At 40.9% G+C, this 19,945-nt stretch overlaps 1 protein-coding gene across 4 annotated transcripts in view; it reads right to left on the bottom strand.

The window, feature by feature from the left end:
* cemip (cell migration inducing hyaluronidase 1) overlaps positions 1-19,945 on the bottom strand; it is a 157,063-nt gene that overhangs the window by 34,844 nt on the left and 102,274 nt on the right. For all 4 annotated transcript variants that reach the window (XM_080884666.1, XM_080884668.1, XM_080884667.1 and 1 more), the window contains 4 exons: positions 19,574-19,765; positions 11,149-11,318; positions 4,672-4,881; positions 2,549-2,754 (listed from right to left, as the gene is read on the bottom strand). In XM_080884666.1, the coding sequence (XP_080740792.1) occupies positions 2,549-2,754; positions 4,672-4,881; positions 11,149-11,318; positions 19,574-19,765 (778 nt within the window). The remainder of the gene's footprint in view (positions 1-2,548; positions 2,755-4,671; positions 4,882-11,148; positions 11,319-19,573; positions 19,766-19,945) is intronic.

Below are 19,945 nucleotides of genomic sequence, written 5' to 3'. Positions count from 1 at the left end.
ATCACCAAATTACTGAAAAACATTATCACTTCCCACTAGTGGGAATACTAGTGCTGGTGCTTATTTTACCATAGAGCAGAGTTAAGAAGAAAGTCACCTCAGTCACGCTGAAAATAGTAATAAACAAATGAATGAGATATTAAAGTGTGCATTTAGTGGAGCACTCTATTGGCTCAGGCAGACCTAAAGTTACTTTAACAGGACACCAAACCAACTTTCTAGCATGTCATCATGTTCCTGACTTAGTGCAAAGCAACCACTTTCTCAATGAGTGTGAATTTCAGCCTTATCCACAAACATTAGTGGAGCTACTTTTCTTCAAACTCTATGTTGAAGCTATTCTAAACAAAAGGAAAGAGTAAATATATCTGCAGGAGAAAAAGTGAAGCATAGAAAGACCATGACCATAAAATGAGGAAAAACTACATGTGAGAACAGGCAAAAGTTACTAACATGCAATAGTGGCTTTACTATTCAGTCGTGTCAGCTCTATGGATATCCACTGGAACCATCTGAAAGCCCACAACACTGGCTGTTACCCAGTGACTGAGTCATCACACAATAGTAGCTTATTCATCAGCTTGCACACTCCTGTTTCTGTCTAATAGCCCCACTATAATATATGTTTATCTTTTTATTGTAGAATTAAGCTTTCAGTTCAGGGTTTCATTTTTGGCCACACTCTTACTTCAAAGAGGGAAGTGGATTTCAACTCACCTCTGTCAAGACTGTAAGTGACTCACTGCCTGTCAGTGCATTGTTAAACAATATCTTACTACTTGCAAAGAATGTTTTGTTAAGTTTTATATACAATATATACACAAGTTGTTTTTTAAAATAATTTACCCATTAATCATACATCAAATAACTGAAGTATAAACAAAATGCAATTTTTAAATAGCGACATAACAAAGGGAAAAATCCAAACCTACCCCTCTATGAAAACCAATTATTCCCTCAACCTAATAACTTATTGTGCCATCGTTATCGTTGAAATAATCAAGCAGTTTCAATAACTGGCAATGAGTCTTTCACTTCACTTATATGCAGAATTGCTCCAACTGAAAGGGTTTTTCAGCATGAACGGCCTCTTTAAAGCCACGTCAAAGCATCTCAGTATTTACATGGCAGGACTGTTAAATATGAATATCAACAGAAGATGACAAGATAAGACAGAAAGGCAAAAGACACATGCAGGACTCGACGTATATTTAATAACTCAGATCATTTTTTGTGTTGTTACTTTCTTGAATTTCTTGAAATTCAGCATTTGCACCGTGTTAAGGTTGCTGCCTGTTTTATCCTTAACTATTAACTGATGAAGGTCTCGTATCAAAACTAAGCAAATAAAAATAGTCACTGTGTGGGAGTCAGCAGTAGAACACTGAAACATATCCATACAATGTAGAGGTAGAAATAAATACCTTAGTAGAAAAATGTAATTGCTTTTCATTCACTCATGTGTGTTGATGCTAAAACAGGTCTGCTGGGAATTAAAAAATCAAAAAACCAAAAAAGGAAGCTTGAAGCATCTTCACTGATGCTTATATAACCAAGTGCCATGTCTTACTGTTTAATCTGAAGAGCATGATTTGGATGACTGATTTTGCCCGATGCATACTCACACTCATGCACATAAAAACACACATGCTCAAAAACAGTGAAAGCACTTGAGCCCTAAATGACTGTTTTAAGTAACTGTTTTCATCCCCGTCATGCAGAGACAGTGGTGAGATAGAAAGTCATGTGACCTGGACTAAGCTGCTATGTATTCTGAGTGGGTCTACCTTACAATACAAAGCACCTTGTTGTGATTTGGCGCTGTATAAATACAATTGCGTTGAATTGATGATAGGATGAGCATGTAGTTCTCAACAGTCTACATTCAAAAACCGTAATGTCTCTGTTTTGTTCATAATGGAAATGAAGTGATGTGAAGACATGCTGCTTGCATTTTTATAGTCCAACATCTGGTCATAATTTTACTAAAATACCTAATAATGGATGGATGGATAGCTGCTACTTAATATTTATCATCTCTGGAGGTTTATGCGTCATTGTTTGACACACACAAACCAGCTCAGCACTGTGGCACCAGCACAGTTGTTACCTGTAAATGTGGTATCAAATCTAAAGTGCTTTACAAAATAAGTGATTCTGGATTCTCCAGTGCAGCAGTGGAGCATCTGTCCTCGTTTTTGTACAAACACGTCACATCTAACAATGAGCCCCTTGGACTGCTCTTCAGTTTTAGTTTCAGTTGGTTCAGTCGTTACTCAGCCAACACAAGATGCAGCTAGTAACTGCAACCAACCAACCAACCAACCAAATGAATTACATCATAAGTCATACTTGGACAAGATGGTGGCACACTTGTTAAAAACTAAATACTGAAACTTCTTTTTAGAACAGGTATCATGAACAATGACCTTTTAAAAAAAGAAGACAGTGTAGGCACTGTAAGTAGACAGTTACAACTAAACAAGAGAGTCTAAAAAAATCTATTTAAAACATGTCGTTTATGTACAATCAAACTTTCTTTGTGTACCTGCAATCTTGACGTGGATTGGGCACATATCCTGGATATGCTCCATCAGTGATGTCACGACACATTTTGCTATCTCTGTCTGAAGGCAGCAGGGTCCCTGCTCGAACCATCAGACCCAAACAGTGCTCAAATGTATTCCTTTCTTCTGGACCATCCTCCGTGAAGAAACAGTGGCCTAGTGTGTCATATCCCACCACATCCTTTACCTGGGAGGCAACACAGTACATTACTGATTGTAGAGTAGGTCACCATAGTGCATGGGGTCCATTTCAAATCTAACTGTAGAAAAAAATGTCTATAACAAAAGTGTGAACTTTCTAAAGTGTAATTGCTCATCAGAAGCTCCATTATTTATCAAATGCGTTTCTTTTGTGGCTTAGGAAGCAAATTCTTGCACCAAATTTAACCCAACTTCAGCTTTGAATTCTAGTCAACGAAAATGGTTTAGTGCAGTGGTTCCCAAACTTTTTCATGTTTACGTGAGATGAATTGCAGAATGATGACAAAATACTGTTAATCTGACTGTCTGCAGGTTTTACACGCAGTTACTGTCCCTCCATTTACAAAGGCAGCGGCGTCACGGTGTCATTATTTTATGTGTTGTTGTTTTTTTCCTGTGTAATAATGTTCAACATTGCATCAATACATTTTTCAAAAAATGCCTCTCTGTGCAAAATGGGTTCAAAAACATAAACAGCTGTGGGATCCTGTTTGTCCGTGACTTGAACCGGGGGAACAAATCGTGGCAGGATCAGCCTGATGTTATTTGTATCCTGCTGTAACTTTACTGTATAAAGAGCAAACATCTCCAACATGTCAGGAGCAGTTAGTCATTACAAGAAGTGTTTGAACTAAAAATCAAGAATGTGGGATACTGTTTGTCTGTGATTTAAACAGCCTGGCGAAAACCAACCCTGCAGGGAGACCTACCTCGGCACCTGTGCAGGTGAAGCCAAAGGGCAGATTTGCTTCACCAGATTTTCTAGTCTTTGTTTTAGAATGAAGTTGGTTTGGAAACATATTCAGCGACGTTTCATCTCCTGCTTTGCGTTTGTGTGGGCGCCCCGTGCTAGCAGTGTCCAAGCTGTCTGTTTTTTTCCCCTTTTTATACCGAGCCCCCCCTGCAATGGCTCTGCAGCCCCCTAGTGGGGCGGGCCCCACACTTTGGGAAGCTCTGGTTTAGTGGATAAATGCAAACTGATAAGTGGATGAAGTTAGGTTGAATTTGTGCTTGTTATTCGCTTTCCCTTTTCGGCCAAATTTAGGATACATCAGTTTAAAGTCTGTGAAAGGCTGAACAAATGTAGCCAGACAGAAACACACATGGGCAGCCGGTGCAGGACAGAGTAGCACTAATGCTACACAAGCGACAGCAGGGAATCTTGGAATATGATGACCAAAGAAGCAACCTGCTTGATATGAACCTGAAAACTGACTCAGCTGGACCCTTTCAATTTGGAGGAGTAGCCACTCTGAGTCCAACATGAATGACTCCTCAGCCTATCACTAAGCCAGAGCCTAGACACCCTTCAGAGATGTCAGTGGTCTACCCAGACCCTGTGACCATAGGTGACAGTAAGAACATTAATTAACCGCTTCAATTTAATACTCAGCTCTCTTCACCACAACAGATCTAATCTCCCGCTCCACTCTTCTTTGGCTCATGAACAAGACCCCAAGATACTTATAGTCGTGCACTTGTCTTTAATAGCTTGAATCCCCCTATTATCCATGTCACACAGTGCCCAATCTCCTGCGTTTTAATTCATATATTTCATATACATCTTCATACAAACTGTTTCTTTCAGAGATTTAAAATTATATGCCTGTCACTATAATAATGATTTTATGAGACATTACTGGAGACTAAAAAGAATATAAAACCCTTTAAATGAGGTCATCGTATCTGCCTTAGTAAGAGTCACCAACACCAATAAGTACGGCGCTATACGAATACAAAAACACTGTCCCTAACATTACCAGGTTGCTTCTGAGCCAGTGAAGGTTAAGAGCTGCAATAATGACTCTTAACAATAAATTACACATTTTTATGTATGCGTTCTTATATATGCATTAATACATACAAAAAATACAGAAATAAATTATACAACTTCCTAACTGACCATCAGTCCATTGGAGCCGTGGATAGTGACGCAGCGGGAGAAAGAGTGGTGAATGGATAAATCGCTGACAGACGTTGGAGGGTCATAGCCTCCCCTCTCATCCACATCTCCATTCATGTGAAAATGGACAGGATAGTGTCCCATGGTCTGCTGGCCCATGTGCTGCAGCTCCATCCCAGATATGTGGACTGCCCTAAAACCATGCTCCACCTGGTGATGACAGTGGACACATTGCAGTCAGAGAGCTCCAGTTACTGCATCAATCAGACACGAGCAAAAAAACAAAAGTACATGAAAAGCAGGACTAGCAACACTAGAGTCAGATTTAGATTTTTAAATCATTATTTTATGTTTTTTTATTCTAATGTTCAATTTCTTTGTTTTGCACATAGACTGTAAATAAAAGATGGACGTAGCTACCAGTGTTGGGTGTAATTTATTTCTTTGTACTTTTTTACTGTGATCACATGACATTGTTGATTAACGCAATAATGGGACTCCAGTTTGGTCATGTGAATCAGGGCTCTTAAACTTGCGGCCCAGGGGCCACTTGCATTAACATATTAATGTTGAGAAATATAGTGCAATTTGTCCCTTGAAGTGACTTTTTTGTTGTTTGTTGTTGAGTGTAATGTTAGGATAAGTTCTTTAAAAAGCAAAAAATTATTTAACATGACGGCGATATGAGCAGAGCGCACAAACATGTTGAGGCTGAGTTCAGTGAGCGAGTCAAAAACTAAAGTGAACACTTAGGTCTTCATTTTGATTTTGTTAAATACAAACAAAACGATAGCAGAAGTGCTGCCACGTGTCTGGCCACAAAGAGAGGACCGATGTGTTTATTTGGTAGTTCAATGTAAGGCTTCAGTTAAGAGTGAGGGAAAAACAATGTTCACGTTTGCGGTTTTGTCTTGTTATACAATATTTGAAATTAAAAAAACAAAAACAAAATGCTACATTTTAGGAAATATTTCTCAGTGTTTTCATGTTAGTTTTTTGCATTACTTGAACACTACAGTGGCTCTCACATGAGATGACAGTGGCAGCAGGGGCCCACAGCTCATTTTAGTTTGAGACCTCTGATGGAGAGTCCTCTTCACACACTGAGGTTAATTATGGAGTTCCACAGGGTTCAGTGCTAGGACCAATTCTGTTTACATTATACATGCTTCCCTTAGGCAGCATCATTAGAAGACATAGCATACTTTTTCGCTGCTATTCAGATGACACCCAGCTCTATCTGTCCATGAAGCCAGATAGCACACACCAATGAGTTAAACTGCAGGAATGTCTTAAAGACATAAAGACCTGGATGGCCGCTAACTTTCTGCTTCTTAATTCAGATAAAACTGAGGTTATTGTACTCGGCCCTGAAAAGCTTAGAAATATGGTTTCTGACCAGATTCTTACTCTGGATGGCATTACCTTGGCCTCCAGTAACACTGTGAGGAACCTTGGAGTCATTTTTGACCAGGACATGTCCTTCAACGCACATATTAAACAAATATGTAAGACTGCGTTCTTCCATTTGCACACTCACTGAAACTCCCTGAAAAGCCTTCAGCTGATCCAAAATGCTGCAGCAAGAGTCCTGACAGGGACTAGAAAGAGAGAGCAGATTTCTCCTGTTTTGGCTTCCTGTTAAATCCAGAATTCAAAATCCTGCTCCTCACATACAAGGTCTTAAATAATCAGGCCCCATCTTATCTTAATGACCTTGTAGTACCATATCACCCTATTAGAGCACTTGGCTCTCGCTCTGCAGGCCTACTTGTTGTTCCTAGAGTATTTAAAAGTAGAATGGGAGGCAGAGCCTTCAGTTTTCAGGCCCCTAGTTATGCTGCAATAAGCCTACGTTGCCCTTTAGCCATTGAGTGTTTGTTTTTCACTCACTATGTATTTATACACCTCTCTGCATTTAACCATTAATTATTATTTTTATCTAGCTCTCTCTCTATTAATGTAGGATCTTTATCTTATAATAGAAAGCACCTCGAGGTAACTGGTGCTGGTGCTATATAAATAAAATTGAACTGAATCAAGTATGTCTTGTAATGTAGTGTAATGTAACTCATTGCAGTACTAAACTCAATAATTACATCACGGTTACAATGATGTCATTCTTCAGTTCTCTGCCAGCCGGGCGAACAGAAAGAAACATGTTTTTTATTTCCTGGACACTCTCGCGGCTACAATCAGCTGATTTCCGTGCATGTGTGGGAGGTAGAAAGTGGGACAGAGATGCAGATTTTGAGTAGCGGGTATAGACATGACTTTTTTTCAAGTGCAGAGAAGGACAAGAGTGAGACGGTAAAGTGGGAGATACTGAATTACTTTTTAAAGTAACGAGTGATGTGTAATACGTGACTCTTCCTGAGTAATGACCCCAACACTTGTAATCACTATTACAACAGCCATTGTTCAGTGAAAACTTTAAATCAATGTAACAAAACTGGAACAAGACAAATCCCCGACTCCCGCGTTGAAATACGCATGTCTGCAAGCATCTTCACAGCCTGGTAGATAACAAAACACAAACGAACAAACCACAAGTCGACACCATGCATCGTTTTCTTCCAGGTAACATGTTTGCAATAATTAGTCACACTTTTGGATCCTGATAAGTCCTGAAATTTGGCAGGTTGACATCAGTGTCTGCTAGGCCTCACCTCTGCTACTTCGAGTCACCACATTTGTTTCCACTTCACTGAAGTATTTTTAAAGGAGTTATATGATCAATGACATAACTTGCTATTAAAGCAGCAACAATACTACGAGAGAGGAACAGAACAGGACGTTAAAATAATGAAAACACTGAAATTTGGACAAATAAAAGATGAAGTTACAGACAGGTATGGGTTGATGTGGAGAACGAAGCAGGATGGCAGATGCCAGGAGACTGTGACGCCATGCAGCTATGTCCCAAAAAACCCAGAGAATCATGAGAACCAACACTTCTTGCAGTCACACTGGTTTTCATTACATCATAGTGTTTGTGAAAAGGCTAAAAAATGAAAGAAATATCACCCGGATCACAGTCAGCGACATTCAGCTTGCGACCAGCTAATAATTCTGGAAATGGGAGGTTTTCACACGACAGGACTTGTCCTGAGGCATTTAGTGTTTCTCACCCTCTGTGTGTGTGTGCTCATGTGTGTGTTATGCTATTTCATGCTCTACACACACCCATGCATGAGAAATATGTGACATGAGGCTGTGATGGAAATTTATAATGGAATATGATAGCTTGCCCTGGGGAAAGGGAGGCATTGAGGCAGCAGGAAGACAACCACACACTCCCCCCTCTCCTTCCTGCGTCAGTGTCTCTGTTGCCTCTTTCTGATGATAGGGTGCACGAGGCTGACAGAAAGAAGGACGTTTCAGTGATGAACACATACAGAGGCCCGAGAGTCTTAATGAGCCTTAAACTAAATTAAGATTTTAGATGTTAATGTGGATTATTTGCTGTAGTGGTGCATTAACGTGGAGGAAGTCAGAAGAAACAAAAGACTAGCTTCAGTATAACAACGATGCTCAAAAATGTGTTTTTTTAAAGGATCTTTTTAACTTATTGCCTTTAATATGCTCTAAACACACATTCCTACCAAAGCAGCAACATTTCTATTGTTTAAAATATTTTAAATGTATAATACATATTACACCTATAATGTGCAAAGCACTCTGGGTGCAATTCAGAGCTGCTATTTCTAATGACCCAGAGTTTTAGTGTAAAAACATACTTTGAGTGCCACCGAGCTGCATTTAGTTGTGATTTCTGGCAGAGAGAAAAAGTGTCGGCTGTGAAGGCTACGCAGAAAAAATGACAGAGCAGGAGCACGACTTTTGAAAAGTCAGCGTCCAAAAGAGCTGCTGCTGTGTCCTTTTCACTTTTCTCCCAATTTATTTGACGCATTTAAAAGAGCTCAAAAACAGTGCAGGTTACAAACAGTGACAATTACCAGATTCTGCACTTGTGTAGAAAATGATCATCACTGATTATCACTGTGCGGTTCCTGAGCAGAGCTCATTAGTGAATGGTAAATGGACTGATTCTTCTGTAGGCTTTTCACAGTGCTTCATACAACATGCCTTTTTAAAGCCATTCATACAGCCACTTCTTCTATGCTTAAGCTCTTTCTAGCTACCATTCACACACATTCATGGATGCATCGGAGAGCAACTTGGGGTTAGTGTCTTGCCCAAGGATGTTTGGCATGCAGAATGGACCAGATGGGGATTGAACCACCAACCTTCTAATTCATAGATGACCTGCACTACCTTCTGCCCTTGGGAAGATGGATCTAGGATTAAGACTGGTTCTTAATTACGCAGATGCATGCTCTGATGCACCTGTAACATTTGCTTGAGTGCAGATGTTCAAACAGCTGGTGAGACGAGTCCTTTAGGATGCAGTGTACTTTCTGCAGGCAGTGTAATATGCACATGTCTTCAAGGGCAGGCAGCTGTGTGTTGTTTATCTTTTGTGAAGGTTTATGACTCTGCAGTGTTCTTATCTGCTGCGGAGTTGTTTCCATATCATGTCAGCATGTCGTGAGTGAGGATGCTTTGAATGGTGCAGCAGTACAAAAACACCAGAAGGCTTTAAGCCACTCAGGGTGCACAGGAAGTGCAGACTGTTTTAGAGGGACACAGTGTCCATGTGAGGTCTTCTGTGATGTGTGTACCCAGAAACCTGAAACAAGAGACTCTCCACATTGTTGGTGTTCAGAGCCAGATTATTATGACTCTGAACATAGAAGATAAAATAACCTCTTGTCTGTATGCACACTTATCTCCATTAGATGATCCGTCCTGTGTTTTCTTTAAATGTAATGAAGCTGTTATGAGATGATCAACAGTCATATGTGTACTGAGAACAGAAAGGGCTCAAAAACAGTATGATGGAGCTCCTCCCCCAAGTAAGAGTTTGGAGGAGCAGTAGGGAACCTGAAATTCGTTCAGTGTTATCCAACTTAGTCTGGTCCAGGTACTCAGATGGATAAAGACACACTAGGTGTCACAATACAGTGTCCAGCAAATGTGTGCAAGTCAGTAATTATGGAGCACGATTCCATCTGTGAGCATGAAAGGACAAATATTCTTCCTCTGTGTCTCTGAGGAAGAGTACTGGACTTGTTGGTATACAGTCTGAGTAATGTCTTTTATGTTTTCAAATTCAAATTGGGACCCTATGTTCATCTAGCTGTAGGATCTACAGATGGGACCAAGGCTTGTCCAACCACCTGACAGTTTTTCAAATGTTGACAAAAGCTAATATATCTGTTATCGTCAATGAAAAATGTATTTTATTAAAGCTTGTGTTACTAAATAATCAGGTTTCCTTATAAAGTTCCAGAGTAAATGATGAAAAATGCTGCGATTGGCTAGAGTCCTGGTCAAACACACAGCTGTGGTGTTTGGTATGGTTTGTGGAGGTAGAGGTGGGACAGTATGGCTGAGCAGAAACACTTTAAAGCTGGGCAGCTGTAAAGCACTGGCCTGGGCGTGTGCACTAATCACTCCATCTCTGGGGTTACTGAGGCAAACATGCTTCACTGGTTCCAACGTACCTCAGTAACAGCGAACCGTCGGGTCACAGCCAGCGCAGAAGGCAAAGACTTTGGAACAGATGTGGGCAGGCACACTAAGGTGCTGCCCTCTATGTGAAGTATCTGCTTCACACCCCAAAGCACCGGGATACATGGGATACACATACGTGGGATTGACCATCCAGTTCTTTACACCAGTGGGAACCTGAAATTCGCTAAAGCATGATACATGGTAAAAGAGTGTTTGGCAATCTGGTGGCTGATTTCCTATGGCGAGGAGTAGATCAGGCTGGATAGATCCCAGGCCTAAGTTAGGCAGTGGGTGGATGTGATGGCAGGGTATCGCCTGTGGATTGGTTGTAGGAGGGAATGGGACGGCAGAATGGCTGAGGGTGTGGCACACCTGGAGTGCATTTACTAATTTCTCTGTGTAGTAGCTATGAGGGCGCAGGACGAGGAGTTTTGGCAGAGCACGCGAGCAAGAATGCACCGAAGCTTGGCAGCTTTATACCGTTTTCCTGTGTATGTGTGCAGTAATCACTCCCACTCTGTGGAGCTCTGCAGTTCCTGAGAAAAGTAGCTGTCATTGGTCTGGAATAAAACGTTTTTTGTTGCTTGAATCACAGGTCATAACCTTCTTTTTAACAGGTTTTTTTTCTACTCTTGGGTCCATATCCCTAACTTCACCTCAGACAGCTGAGGCAGAAGCCCTGCATATCTGCTTTTACAATCTTATAAAAGGATTATCATTATCATCATTAAGCAGATGGCAGAACACTATTCTATAGTATAGCCCAAGAATTAAAGTATGAAGCTGGGAATAAATGGCTACGACAGGTTCTCTTTAAAGGGATCGTTTTTCCTCCTTTTCAAGCCTGTTCACACGGTGTTGCCTATTCTGCAAACGACAGCTAACAGAAGAGTTTACCTTCAAATGTCCTCCGAAAGTGTCAAAGTTGAAGAACTTGCAGGCCTCATTGCCATAGCAGCTGGGCTCCATCTCACCACGAAGCAGGATATTACGACTCAGCAGGCCGACCTCGGCCCTCATGTCTACCCCATCCACCTCCTCTCCCATGTGGATAAACTTGGCTTTACCTGCATACACAGAACACATGCACAGTAAAAAAGAACCGTTGGTGTGAAAACACACTGACCTACAACACATCAGCGTCAGAGACAAAGAAGACGAGTTCAACTCTGAGTCAAGCACAGGAGCACTTCTTTACCTCTGCCTTACCCACACTCAGACTGAACTTATTAACATCCACGCTGCACCTGCTGATAACCTTGTTGGCCAGTGAGGACGACTTTCCTCAGCCTGCTGCAACCAAAAGGCAGCGTGCCCTTTTACTCCTTCAGCAGTTGCAAGGTTTAAGGGCCTATTCCTGTGGAAATGCAACTACTTCATCAATGTGGTATTTTCCTTTCTTTTAGTCTGACGTTGCCCATCGCTTTTTGATGCCCAGTGCAGATCCCATAACACAGACGCAGGTGCTTAATCAAGTCAAAAAGCACAAAACAATTTGTGCAAACATCAAATGTAACAATTTAATGCAGGAGAATCAGGGAGTTGGAAAAGGGATAGAGCCAGTGCAATTCCAATCCATTACAGTATCAGTTTTTTCCTACAAAGCCACCAAAAGAAATCAATAGCATCATAATATCTACAGATGTAAAAAAGAAAGAAAGAAAGAAAGAAAGAAAGAAAGAAAGAAAGAAAGAAAGAAAGAAAGAAAGAAAGAAAGAAAGAAAGAAAGCATTAAATAAGAATCATCCTTAAGTTCACAGTGGGTTTTTTTTGGAATTCAAAATAACAATAACAGCATCAACAAAGTGTTAAAACATTTAAAAAGACTAGAATGTAGAAAAACGGCAATTAGTTAATCCTGTGGCTGCAGTAGTTCTTATAAGTTAAAGGCAGGATAAAATAAAAGACCTTTTACAGGTAAGTCTTCCAACCACACAGGCACAAACCCAGGTGTTTGCTTTGATGGCCTCTCTCTCAATTTTGTTCAGCAACAAGGTTAAAAATGCTAAATGGCCTGTATTCGTATAGCGCTTTACACTACATTCAGTCATTCACACACACTGGTGATGGCAGCTACATTGCAGCCACAGATACACTGACAGAGGCGAGGCTGGGCCCTCTGACCACCACCAGTAGGCAACGGGTGAAGTGTCTCGCCCACGGACACAACGACCGAGACTGTCAGAGCCGGGGCTCGAACCGGCAACCTTCCGATTACAAGATGAACTGCCAACTGTTGAGCCACGATCGCCCCAAAAAGACAGGTTACACCTTTACCAGTTCCCCAACATTCAAGAAGAAAATTCTCTGATTATGGCTTTGGGAATACCAGCACAAGTCACTACGCTGACTGATTCTTTGGGGGAAAAGGCAGGAGACCATTCTGTTTATCCAAGATGGACTCAGTCACTGTGCCATCATCTATGAGTTTGGGGCATTTTTGATCAATGCCACCATGATAGTGTTTTTGAGTCAAAATTTATTTACATGCTCTGACATGTAATCACTGTAATATTATTTGTCAGATACTTTCATGAAAAATGCTCCAAAGGTACCAACAGCAGGTACAAAACAACAACAAAGTGTTTCTGAATTCTGCAATCGTTCTAAAACTCTGTAGCGAGCAAAAAACCCAAAGCGTCCCCCACACCTACAGTCACACTGGGCCTCATAGGCAAGCTACAGTATTATGTTTTTTGTAATTAAAATAAAGCCTTGGAAGGACCATTTATACCTCAGTAAAAAAGCAGTGAAGGAAAAGCAAAAATGATCCCATGAAAAGCAGTGAGAAGTAGAAAGGACAACAAGATCAGAGTAAGTGGAAGACGGCTCTTAGAAACGATAACAGTTCTCGTCCGCCCTCCTCCACATACATATCCTCAACAACACAAACGTGCTGATTAGAAAAACTGAAGCCAAGCCAGGAAAATCATACACCCATCATACACCCACACATGCTTAATCTCTTTTCTCCACCTACTCCCTCCACCAGAGCAGCCAGAGCTTAAAAAGTACAAAAGAACATTTTCATTCTGATTTAAAGCATCAACAGCCCAGACTTAAAGGTTTTAGATCCCTGTTCTTTACAATGCAAACAAAAGAAGAGTTACTGAATGCTGCAATTTCTTCTGCATTACAAAGGGATGCGCTAAAGAGGTTTCACTTGTATTTGCTCAATAAAAAGCAATACATTGTTTTAAGTTGGTTACCTGCAGCAGTACCGTATACTTCTTTGCGATCCCTTTGACGCTGTTGACTCGCAGATAGCACTTTGCACACTTTAGCCTAGTGACTGGTGATTGATAGGGGTCACCGCCAGCAGCATTCAGTGACTACTCACAATTAATCGTTTGCAGTTAGGACAGTCAGGAATTGTTCCCCTGAAGGAAAACAAGCCTCTTACCCCACTGGGAGAAACCCCAGCGTACAGGTCAATCGCCCCATCTCTCACCGAGGCAATTCCATGCTGGTAAAAGTCCAGCCCTTCTCCAGGAGACTGGTTTTTGAGTCCAAGAGATCCACTGAAGTGAGCACAAGGTTAACTCGTATCGTCCAACATCAGACACCAACTGGGGCTCTTACGTCACCAGAGCGATGAGTTGTGAGGAAGTTGTAGATTTGACCTCTGACTGCACACTGCACCTGACTCCTACAACACCTCCTCCAGGTGATGAGCCAATGAGAGGGCTGCACCTCATAGACTTAGGCCTGTGAGCTCAGAACTGGCTCCATGGTGGGGCCCTGTTAATCTTGTCCTGGGCACTATAGTGTGGTCATGGACTCAACTGAAGCTACCAGGGGCAAAAGCCCCCTACAACATATCTCCTGGGATCACTGGGACACACAAACCACCATGACTCAAGGAGGCATAACCAATATGCCTGTTAGAACTGTCAAATGTTCAGATGATTGAAGTCATACTGATAAATAGCCTCAGGCTGTCTCGCTCTCTTTCTCATCTATCTCCCAGCTCTCTGCTGGGACAACAAAAACAACACTCTTCCTGTTTGTGTATAACCTCAAGGGTGGAGGACAAACTCGATTATCAGCGTGTGTTCAAAAATAGTGCTGCAAAGTGGCACGTGAGCAGGAATTATTTTAAAACTTAGACTCTTCCAGTCAGGACTCTCTGAGAGAGCAGTGGCATGGTTCTCAAACTACCTCAGTAACAGGACTCAGTGCATTAAATCTGACGGTCTATGTTCTGACTTTGTTACAGTGCACAGCGGAGTGCCACAGGGTTCTGTATTAGGTCCCCTTCTATTTATCATTTACGTAAACAATCTTAGTCTACATGTGCCAGATGCAAACTTGCACTTCTATGCTGATGATACAGTTATTTACAGCTGCGGTTCAACTCTTGTCCAAGCCATCGACTCCTTGCAGAAAGCCTTTTCTGCTGTCCAGCACTCATTACATCAGCTTAAACTTGTTCTCAACGCAGACAAAACAAAGCTCATGTTGTTTTCTAAATCAAGGAGACGAGCCCAAACAATCCCATCAGTAACCACTCTTGAAGGTAATAAAATAGAGTTGGTTCACACCTATAAATATCTGGGAATCTTAATTGATGACTCGCTTACCTTCAAACCACATGTAGAGAATCTTGTGAAAAACCTGAAGTTAAAACTGAGATTTTATTTTCAAAATAAGTTGTGTTTCTCTTTTAATACAAAGAAGCGGCTTGTTGCTGCAACATTCTTGCCTGTGCTGGATTATGGTGATATTCTATATATGAATGCTTCTGCTCAGTGTCTTCGAATGGTTGATTCTATGTATCATGCTTGTCTGAGGTTCATCACTAACTGTAAATTTCAGACTCACCACTGTGAGTTATACTCTCAGGTAGGATGGCCTGCTTTGGTAAGTCGGAGGAACTCTCATTTATACAGTTTTATATATAAGGCGATACTTGGGTTGCTGCCTTCTTATATATGTTCCCTGCTTGTAATGAAACATGCTGGTCGGTATTCTCTTCGTCCGCATGGTTACTTGTTGCTTTCTGTTCCATTTGCCCGAACTGAACTTGGTAAAAGAGCTTTTGTCCATTTAGCACCCTCGGCCTGGAACAAACTGCAGAAGGAATGGAAAATGACTGAATTCATTTCATTAAGTGATTTTAAATCTAAACTACGAATCCTTGAGGCCAAGTCCATAACATGCAACTGTTTCAATTAGATTGATTGTCATTTTAACTGACTTTTTATTTTATTTGAATTTTATTGAATTTTATTTTTATTTTATTTGTATTCTTTCACTTATTGTTGCATGTGTGTTGTTGCTGCCTGTGTTTGAGTAATTTCTGTAACTGTGAGACATCTGCTGCTGCCTATCTTGGCCAGGTCTCCCTTGAAAAAGAGGTTTTTAATCTCAATGGGATCTTCCTGGTTAAATAAAGGTTAATAAAAAAAAAAAATAAATTAATGTAACAGATTATAGTCGTGCTGAGAGTGACAAGAGCTCTGAGGAAAAGCCTCGGGCTGGTAAAAGCAGGGCTTTCACTTAGCAAAATAACAAGTGATGTCAGAGACCTAAGGAAAAAAGAGAGCGCTACTAGGTCTGATATTTTTATGCAGCCATGCAGAAAAGAAATTCCAGCAGCTTCAGTGGAGACTTGAAAATAAATCTGTTAATACTGAAATGCAAACTTATCTTTTTGGTGTGTGAATTAGTGTCAGGAATTGACAGGTAGGAAAGAAGATGCCATGCCAGTTTTAGCTTCTGCAAGCACCAGGGGCTTTTCCGAAGAGCTATAGCATGTGAATGCAGCGAGACAGAAAGAAAAATAGTCTGGAAGTGAATGTTTTCATATCAGTATGCGTGATGGTATCCAAGTGTGTGTGTGCCAACATGAATGGGCTCAGTCAAGAACATACAGTCCTCCAGGATACAGGCTAAGACTTTTCCTTGGCCCTGAGTCAGACCAAACACCTTCCACCAACTCCCACACACTGCTATAGGCTGTCTCCACCTGGCCTCTATCACACTGCATATTTAGAAATACACATACCCACAGAGGATGTGTTACCATCCTTTCACTCGGCTTACATTCATTTCCTGATATCTTTTTCTAGCTCTAGTTCCCTAGTGATGAACTATCCTTACTCTGGCAAGTCTTGGTTTAATGATTTAAGCAACATGGAACTGTCCTCTATAAGGGAGGCAAGTCCTCACAATGTGGCAAATACACAATTGTCATGACAGGAGTTCTAGATAAATAAATACATACAATAAAAAAACTAAACAATAAATAGCAACTTCAGTGCCTCAATAAAATGTCTTTACATGCTGTGGGTAAAAAACAGTTGATCTGTGCTTGCAGGTAAGTGAACATCAGAGAAAGTGAAGCCTGTGTGACCAAATGGACATTTGTGCATTAGGTTAAAACTATTGTGATGTGCATCAGCGAGACAGGACATTTAATTGGTGAAGCAAACTTCTTTTGGCTAACGTTAGCCTGATGGATCACAGGCCAGCTAATGTATCTAGGCTGGCTACGTTGTCTATACGCTGCATGATGATCTTGTAACTTGGCTGGCCATCAGAAGATTCACAGTATATAACCACATAGAGTTATACCTAACAATTACATCATCCGAGTGACTTTGTGAAGAAGTCCAGATGAACAGAATTAGCTTTTTGGAATTTCCTTAATTTCCTTACATGTATCGAGACATTTTAACAGTAACAGTTAGTTGGCTAATCCTAGATTGACTGTTAGTGTTACTGCTACCAAATGCTAAAGTCTAATATGACTTCATGATAATAACTTACCTCTACAATAATCGTCAATATGGAGATAAATTAGCCAGCTAGCTGTAACTTAGCTACAGTGCAAGAATCTTGTGTGCAAGTCAACATTATTGTTGCAAGTGAAGAACAATAGTGCAGGACAGACTCGTGCACATCTTATCATTTTCATTTTGTTTTTGTGGCCAGTGGAGGAAAAAATAGAAACAGAATGCTGACTGCAGCTTACCTAATGACTAGGTGTGACATGAATTATGCTAAATTATGGTTCAGTGGGAACAGTAAACTGGCTGTGCACTTGGCAGTCTGAAAGCATTCGTTGCCAGCTCAGGGTGTGTAGTGTACAAACTGGTCTGAGGGTCACTCTTGCTCGTGCTGTTGTTGCGCCACCAGTTAAATGTGACAAGTGACAACAACGGTTCCTAAAAGCTTTATATTGTAAGGCAAACACATTAGAGCACCAACAATAATTATTAGTTGATAAAATGATGCCACAGGATCACACCTGCCATAATGCCATGTTGTTCTCAGACCACACCTGAATCAGTTGTGCTAAGTCACTTCAAAAGAAACACCTTCAAATGTTCAAAATGTTCACATTGCACACTCCGATTGCTTTTGCTTTGAGATAAACCTGCATTAATGCACACAGCAGACACAAAAGTGTGTGTGTATCTAAAGGGTGAAAGAAGCTGCCTCAGTGTGTTAAAGCTGACCAGACTGCCTTGCAGTTACAAGAAATTGATTGAGGGTCCCTCACCTTATCCTTCAGTGATAAGTTTCCACTGGGCTCAGCCTTTTTTCATTAGCTTAGCTTCTTTCTTGTGGCTACAGCTCTCACTTTTCACCTTGTGGTACATTTGGCAGCTTTTTAAGTCTTTTAGTGCCATAAAAGTAAACTTAGTAACTTAGCAACTCACTTGTCTTGACGCATTCTCAATCAATCCAGGTAAGTAAATCTCCAAAGGTTGATTCTGTTCATCTGAAAACGCTACGTCCAGATGAACAGAATCAACCTTTGGAGAGTTAGCAACACACTTGGTTTTATTTTTCAATGTAGAATCAGTTCTGTCAAATAAAAAGAAGATGTGTGTTTATGACTAATGTTGAATGTTTACTTGGTACAAACCTCTTTCAGCCATTCACACAAACACATTTTTCTCAGCGTAGGTGCTTTCTATCGAGCATCCACACTCTGATAAACACATCAGGAGCACCTCAGCATCAGTGCCCAGGGATTCTCCTTTAACACATTACAGTTCCTGAATTCAGACATTTCAGGTGAATGTCTGAATTGTTCAAAGTACAACTTCCAGGCGGTTTCCCATCTAAATTACACAAAATGGGTTTAATTAATGATGCTTAATGTTGCAAATTTAAGATAGAAAGAGGCACCTATGTGCATGCATTATGGGAGTCTTCCAAAGTTTTTCTTTTCTGGAGAGATGTTTTGGATTATATGAGCCAATGGCTAAAGAATGATTTGCCCAGGTCATCAAGACTGCGCCTCCTTGGAAACAGTCTAAAAGTATGTAATGGGAGAACTGATGGTTGGTTTAGTGGTCACTGACTGTGACCATGGAAGAATCTGTGACTTCATATCCAAAGACAAAGTGGAAACATAACTTCATGTGAACCAGATAGTGTATACTGGATATCTGACAGATGAATATTACCCAGTAACTTAGTATTGGGTCAAATTTCCTTGCACTCTATGTCAGTGTCTTTAAACTGTCTTGTTATGTGTTAATGTTTTTATGTCTAATTCAATCAAATCTGAATGATTAAAATGTTTTTGTGTGAGTCTCAGTCTTAATCTTAGTGGGTCAGTGGCCACTTACTAAGGGACAAGCCCCACTAGTTAAAATACCTGGGACTCAGCATTTGGTTTTAGAACTGAAAATGTCTCTTGGATGAGAGGTGAAAGAGCTTCAGATAATTTAAAGAAGTCCAGCTGCCTTCTTACAAGCTCTTAAGATTAAATTTCATGTAGATGCTTCTAGAAGGATTTTTAGATCATGTGAAGGCAACAGTATAATCATAAAACGCCTTGGACACATACTCCATTAATACAGGCGTCTGTTCTAATACACTTTTAGTTAATCGTTTAATGAAACTGAAGCAGAGTTGTCATTCAGAAAAATGAAAAATATTCAGTGTTCACCACTAAACTAATCTGACTCTGGATACAATCAAAGAATGGCATTCCAGTTTCTTCAGAGGTAATGACAACTTACATTTTTAAATTAGTTTCACTCGTTTCAAGGCAGTGGGACTCGAGTCATGACGTACTTTTTAGTCAGTAAATGGTAAATGGCCTGCATTTGTATAGCGCTTTTCTAGTCCCTAAGGACCCCAAAGCGCTTCACACTACATTCAGTCATTCACCCATTCACACACTGGTGATGGCAGACCACAGCTACAACTCTTTTTCAAAGACCTGTCTAGGACACTATGTGCCACAACTCTGAGTGAAAGCTGACATTTGACTGTGGTGCAGAATTACCAGCAGCATAAATTCCCGTCCTTGCAGCCTAGAACTGCAGCACACTGTCAGCTGCTGCACTCTTACCTCTGACCTTCAACTGGTTGGATGCGCAGGTCGGACAGGGCAACAGTGTAAACTCTTCAGCCTGGTGCATTGAGTAGTCTGTACTGGCCACCACCACCCGATCCCCAGGCCCCCAGCCCGCAGGGTGGTCAGCCAGCTCCAGGATGCTGCTGTTTGACATCATGTCGATGGAAACAGAGGCCTGTGGACGAACTACAGGGTGAGATGGAAAGAGTTAGGCGAAAACATGCAGCAACGCTGACACACCCATAATGTTATGCAATAAATATAGTCCTCACAACAATTGTGTTAGCCAAGTTTGTCAATCATCACAGCAATCAGGAAAAAAGAGAAAACTTTCAGACAACTTGACCTCTGACCTCTAGCCTTGAG

This window comes from Rhamphochromis sp. 'chilingali' (assembly GCF_963969265.1).
Source record: "Rhamphochromis sp. 'chilingali' genome assembly, chromosome: 6".
NCBI classification, from domain to species: Eukaryota; Metazoa; Chordata; class Actinopteri; order Cichliformes; family Cichlidae; genus Rhamphochromis; species Rhamphochromis sp. 'chilingali'.
This window is presented reverse-complemented; position numbering and strand designations above follow the sequence as displayed.